Consider the following 6,833-nt stretch of genomic DNA (forward strand, 5'->3'; position numbering starts at 1 on the left):
TCCGGTTTCCTCCCACACTCCAAAAACATACTAATAGGTTAATTGGCTGCTATCAAAATTGACCCTAGTCTGTCTCTCTGTCTGTCTGTGTATGTTAGGGAATTTAGACTGTTGGTTCCAATGGGGCAGGGACTGATGTGAATGACTTCTCTGTACAGTGCTGCAGAATCAGTGGCGCTATATAAATAAATGGTGATGAGGATGATGATGTGCCCTGTTTGGTTTTAAATTGCACTGCACATGCCCAGAAACTAATTATAGGCCTGTGAACGCAAGAACATCCAATTCATCTTCTTAGGCAAAGGAAACTTCCCACAGCCCTACGATGTCATGGGTGGATGGGCTCGGGAATGGGCGCATGCACATACTCCGTGTACCGTAAAGGGGTGCAGAGTTCAAGCGCACACAGCAGCGTCTGACTCAAGCTTTGGGCATCTCTCACGTACGTGGTTTTCAGTCTTATCAATTGCACCAGCGACAGGTCCGGTGTAAGTGCTGAGTGATAGGGATGGCGTAGGCATATTTAAACATGTCTTTGCAATAAAGAGCAACTGTAAAAGTACATTTTATGTACAGTAGACATTAATATCCTGATAAATGGATTTCATTGAAAAAAATAAAAAAAAAGTTTTTTTTTTTTTTCTCTGTGCGCTCCTGGAACTTTATATTCCACATATGTACTGCATGTATCCTGCAGTGTGTTGTGTCTGTATCAATGTGGCATGTGCCGTATATGCAGAGCGTACCTACAGCCATATTCAACAAGAGACGTTTCTTCAGATCAGCACAATACGTTCATTTTGCATGTTCCTGTTTAGGAAGTGGAACCAGTTATTCATCCACAAAAACCACATTCACTTAAAGTGAGCAAAATGTCATCTGAGAGGTGTCCTTTAAGTCTGACGCCAAAATGAACTGCACACATCTTCTAGCTCTGTCTGTGTGCATATTTCCTGTGGCATTTACTCAATGATACCCACAGATGGAAATGTTAATGGGTAATAGATATCATAAGTTCCACAGGGAACGAGTGAGACTGCATCATGCAAGATCAGAATAGAACTCGGGGTACCTCAAGCGGAAACAAATAGCATTAGGTCAGGAGATCATTGATTTTGTTTTTGCCGACAGATGCCTGGTGGTCTGGACTGTTTTGCAGGGTAGGGGTTAAACAAAAGAGAAAGTTATAAAGATAGAGAACACAAATACAGTCCCAAGAGAAGAGATGAGCATATTGCATAGTAAATGTTCTCCCCTCCCAACTCAGCAGGATCCCTCCCTGTTTTATCCTTCAGCATCCTCACAGTCTGCAGTGTTAGGTTGTCAGCTGTGCCCCTGAGCTACATTTTCTTCAGCTTTTGTTGCCCTGTAATAACTGCTTCAGATGCTTTCACATCAGTGAATCACTCAGTCCCTGCTCCTCCTTCAGCCTCTGCTTCTCAGCTACTGACTGAAACGAAAATTGCAGCTCCAGAGATTTCATGCTACTGTTGGATAGAGAGATGATTGTGAGCATCTGGCAGCAGACCTCAAAGGCTTTTTCATTTCTATGCATTCTTAAGTAGAGTAAAGACTGTCAGTAGTTCCTGTAACTCCGCAACAGTGACAATCTCAACACTGTGACTTTTGCAGCCATGGACTAAGAGGACAAGAAAATGACAAGTTGAACATCTCCGCTGAGAGGATTTAACCCCTCTATGCTGTGTGTTTTAATCAGCAATTCACAGATTTGTAGCCATGCCAGACTTTACAATAGCAAAGATTCTGTTTGTCTGCAAATTGGTTAACTTTAAAAATCAAAATTAGATTTTTGGGGGGGGGGTTTGTAGATAAAGAGCAGCCTTCAAACTAATTGACAAGATGCTGAAAAACAGCACATCCACCGGGATGATGGAATTCTCGGACAATGCGGCCACTTGGAGCAACAACTCTCGGAATGGCACTTCTACAGATTCTCCTGGAATTGCCATCTTCATTTCATTTGTGTACTCCTTAGTTTGCATTATAGGATTGTGTGGTAACTCTATGGTCATTTATGTTATCTTGCGTTATGCCAAGATGAAGACTGCTACTAACATCTATATTTTGAACTTGGCCATTGCAGATGAACTTCTGATGCTGAGTGTGCCTTTTCTGGTGACCTCTACTCTTCTCCGTCACTGGCCCTTTGGTTCACTTCTCTGTAGGTTGGTTCTTAGCTTGGATGCCATGAACATGTTTACCAGTGTCTACTGTTTGGCTGTTCTCAGTTTGGATCGATATGTGGCAGTGGTACATCCCATTAGTGCTGCCCGCTACCGACGACCAAGTGTGGCAAAAATGGTGAATCTTGGAGTTTGGCTCTTTTCAATGATCATCATCCTGCCCATTGTAATCTTCTCTAGCACTGCACCAAACAGTGACGGGACAGTAGCTTGCAATGTCCACATGCCTGAACCCTCGCAACGTTGGGTTATGGTCTTTGTTCTGTACACATTTCTGATGGGTTTTCTTCTCCCTATGGCTGCCATATGCCTCTGCTATATTCTCATCATCACTAAAATGAGAGTTGTAGCGCTGAAAGCTGGTTGGCAGCAACGTCGCCGGTCTGAGCGTAAGCTCACACTCATGGTGACTGTAGTGGTAACTGTTTTTGTTGTCTGCTGGATGCCTTTCTATGTAGTGCAGCTAGTGGGTGTTTTTGCCAGAAGGGGTGACACCACCATTAGCCAGCTTTCTGTTGCACTTGGTTATGCCAACAGCTGTGCCAATCCCTTCCTGTATGGTGTTCTGTCGGATAATTTTAGACGGTCTTTCCAGAAGGTCTTGTGCCTTAGTTGGATGGAAAATGCCACAGAAGAGCCAGTGGACTATTACGCCACTGCCCTGAAAAGTAGGGCATATAGTGCTGAGGATCTGCAGAATGGCATGTTGACAACAGGCAGCACATATCGTAATGGGACTTGCAGCTCGAGGACCCACTAGAATTCATTCATCTACTGAAAATACTAGGACTCAGTTAGCATATAAATAATTACATGCAATGGATTCATGTCTCCTATGCTTTTGAAAGGACAACAGAAGGAGCAGTGGAAAGTGTGAACATTGGATGTATGTACACGGGGTAAACAGAAAAAAACCCTGAGAGTTATTTATTTTAATACGTTGTTACTGTATGTACAAAATGCCATTTTGCACAGATGTACTGTATATAATGAATAAAATTAGCAAATGGAAAATGTTGCCATTAAATGAATTCTATCTATATTATCCTGACCATTTCAGATAATTGGCAGTAATTAGGATTGCGATGAAATATTGAGGGTAATTATCACCCCAGGGAAATTACAACAGTGGAGTTGGAATCTTAGATTCTATAAAACTACGGTAGTTTGAGGGTTAAAGTATCAGCTGCATGCAAATCTAACGTGCTCCGACAGTGAAAATCACACCACAAATGCCTTTTAGAATGTATTGATTTTGCCAATGACCAAGTACGCTTCACTTTACCATTATTATCTGGATGATGACAACATTATCCATATATCTGACTTTATCCATAATATATGTGACATAATATCCTTTACAAGCAAATACAGTGGTATTTGGCCCTTGTTTTGTTCCGTTTGTGTTTTGCCTGTTTAACATGTATGTGTCAATGTTCTGTTCTAAGCTAAATTACTTTGCAAAGAAAATACATTTTAGTCTAGAATGAAGTTTCATTACAAATTACTGTCCTCGTTCACTTCCGTATTTCTTGGGACAAAATCGTAATATTGTTGGAAAAAAGAAAAACGATTAATTTTATTTCACTATAAGTTGGGTTTAGTAACAAAATTATTTTCATTAGCACAAAAGTCATTAATCTGAATGTTTTAGTCATTGCTGCTGTTTGCAAGTTTGCACAAAGTTCTGCAACTGACTTTGCAGTTTGCGTAATTTTGGTGCATTCTTTAACCAGAGAATACATATTTCTGTTTGCCATTGTATAGGCAAGTAGCTTATTGTCCCTCTCACAATATGCCTCCCTATTGTACTCTTCCATGACCGGCTCCAACAGTGTTACAAGATTGTGTCTAATGTAAAAAAAAAATACTGCTTTCAAAATAATTGTAAAATTTTTTTCATAATGGTAACTAAAAATTAAGTATTCTATACTAAGTATAGTATTCATAAGTAGAACTTGGATATTGCATCATCGATTTGATTTGGATTTTATAGCAAGAAATATTCTTGTTTCAATTCTTCAATGTCCTCATAACCAACAAAAACTATTTAAGAACCTCAAACACTTTGCCAAGATGGATCAAAACACTACACTTTGCAAATTATCCAAGAAACGTGAAAACAATAAAACACTTTAACAATATTATTTGTTGAGCTCATAAAATATAGTGGACATGTTTTTAATAGTTGTTTTGTGTTAACTAAGTGAGCAAAGGCATTATTATTATTATTATTTTCCATGTCTTTTATTACAAAGTGTTTTCTTGTTTCTTTGAAATGATAGGAAACATGGTTTTATGAGTTCAGATGTGGAATGCTGAGGGTTGTTTCCTGGATATAGAAGAATTTATTTAATAATCTAGCACAGTCTGAGTATTGTCCTTGTCAAGCTAAACCCTGCAACGTGTATTACATGCCAGATTAAGGTGCCATTTATTGGGCCAGCATGTAATTGGTATATTAAACGTAATCTTTGTTTTGGCATTGCCACATTTTCTGCTTTTCTAAAGACATAACTTTTACTAGCATTAAGTCACATTTCCTGATGTAATGACATACCACATACCATGTGTACGTTGATTTCAGAGAGGCTGCTTTTTTCAATTTACAACCACTGTGTGTAGTTTTCGGGCTGGATTCATTAAGGCATGCAAAATGGAGGTAGTTTGCGTTTTTTTTTTTAAAAAAAAAACGTAATTCGGGCATAAGCACGTCCACATTCCACTTGAAGCGGATCTAAAGAAATGTCTGGTTCAATACGGGTGCAGGTACCCTCTGCTTATACGGTACTTGCTATATAAAGAAAGTCACACTAACACACTGTAGGATATGAAAATACAGTACAGGGGCGCACGCAGGATTGTCGGGGGGGGGTTTCCCCCCCTGACCCAAAAAACCCAAAAAAAACAACCCACGAGAGAGAGCTGCTGCTCCGTTTCGGCAGCGCTGTCCTATACAGCAGCCGCGCCACTGCCAAAGAAGCGTCCGCGGCGGTGCTGTATACAATACAGCACCGCCGCGGACGCTTCTTTGACAGTGCCGTGGCTGCTGTATAGGACAGTGCCGCTATGGTGGGCACTAAGTTAGCGCAGGGGGGGGGGGTTTCTGGAGACTCAGAAACCCCCCCTGCGTGCGCCACTGCTGTACATATGTGCAATATAAAGTTCCAACAAAATGGACAAGAAATAAAGTTTTCAATTATTGTCACCTGTAAATAATATATTATTTAAAATATTTTTTTTCCGTTAAATACATTTATCATGATGTTGTTAATGCCTACTGGACATAAAATGCATTTTGCTCTTGATTGCAAACACAATCACTGTCACTCAGCACTTACACCTGTCCTGTAGCTGGTGCAAATGATATGACTGAAAAACCTTAGAGATGCCCAATGATTGTATCGGAAGTTGCTGCGTGCGTCCGACTTTGGCACGCCATTAATGTGCATTGTCTATGTCCATACGCCCCCTCCCTCCCCTGTTCCTCCCATGAAATCGTAGGCTGTTGGAAGTCTCCTTTGTGTTCAAAGATGAATTGGATGTACTTGCATTCACAGGCATATAGTCCGGTCTAGGCATGCAATTTTATGCTCAATACGGCATGCATTAGTATTTACATTCCTTAATGAATCAGGTCCTGTATGTTCTCCCCATGTTTGCATGGATTTCCTTCGGGTTCTATGTTTTTTTTCCCACAGTCAAAAAACATACTCACCACTCAGGTATAGCTCGGACCTTTTTATTCCAGACTCAGTGGGTAGTTCACTAGACAGGTGGCCCCTGAACATGTAGGTTTAGTAACTGGGTGTACCTGAATGGAACTCACAAATGGATTGTTTCTGCACGTACTCCTCCGGGGTTTCTGTCAGAGTAGACACCTATGCTCCTGCATCCTTCTCTCACTAGCAAGTCAGGCAAGGATTGCATCACCAGTAGGCGAATCTAGAAGGTTGGCTAGGGTGACAATGGTAAGAGGGCACCTAAAACACTGAGTGATATAATGTCACCCAACCATTGTTGTTAATGTCCCTGAGGTGTCCCCACATTGGCTGTTGACAGAGAGAAGGAGCCTGCCGGTTCTTACCTGTGAAGCTGCAGTCTGCTACTCCTCCATGTGTGGCGCTTGGCTATGATGTCACAGCGAAGCGCCATGCTCCCGTTTTGAAGAGCAGAAGATGCATTTCCCACGTTCCACTTGCTAAGTTAAGAGGCAGCAGGGAAGGACTCTATTTCCAAGGTAGGAAGAGCAGCATCCAGGGAGCCCCAAGAGCAAGCATTGGCCCTGAGGTCAAACATACGGCATCTGGCTTCCCTGTGCTTGGTGGTAATCGCTTCAACAATGACAAGAAATTCGACACAGACATGGCCTACAAGAAAAAAACGATTTCAGGAAAAAAACGACTGCAATATGCACAGACTTACCTGAAATCTGACTCTGCAGATATCCGATGGCAGCAGAAGGCTGACATGACCTCCTTTCGAATGGACATCTCTCCGGCAGTAGTGTCTGACGTCAGTGCGACCTGAATGAATTTTAATTTAAAGCGGCAATGTCGGAACCAAGCAGACGTTGTCGCTTTAAATTAAAATTCATTCAGGTCGCACTGATGTCAGACACTACTGCCG

General features: G+C 41.5%; 1 protein-coding gene across 1 annotated transcript; it reads left to right on the forward strand.

Moving 5' to 3' along the window:
• Positions 1-1,237: 1,237 nt before the first annotated feature.
• SSTR1 (somatostatin receptor 1) lies at positions 1,238-3,218 on the forward strand. Its single transcript, XM_075193025.1, has one exon. It carries the CDS (start codon positions 1,861-1,863, stop codon positions 2,962-2,964), a length of 1,104 nt encoding a protein of 367 aa, XP_075049126.1. The 5' UTR covers positions 1,238-1,860; the 3' UTR covers positions 2,965-3,218.
• The last annotated feature ends 3,615 nt before the right edge of the window (positions 3,219-6,833 follow it).

Source organism: Mixophyes fleayi, chromosome 12 (assembly GCF_038048845.1).
Source record: "Mixophyes fleayi isolate aMixFle1 chromosome 12, aMixFle1.hap1, whole genome shotgun sequence".
Classification (NCBI taxonomy): Eukaryota; Metazoa; Chordata; class Amphibia; order Anura; family Limnodynastidae; genus Mixophyes; species Mixophyes fleayi.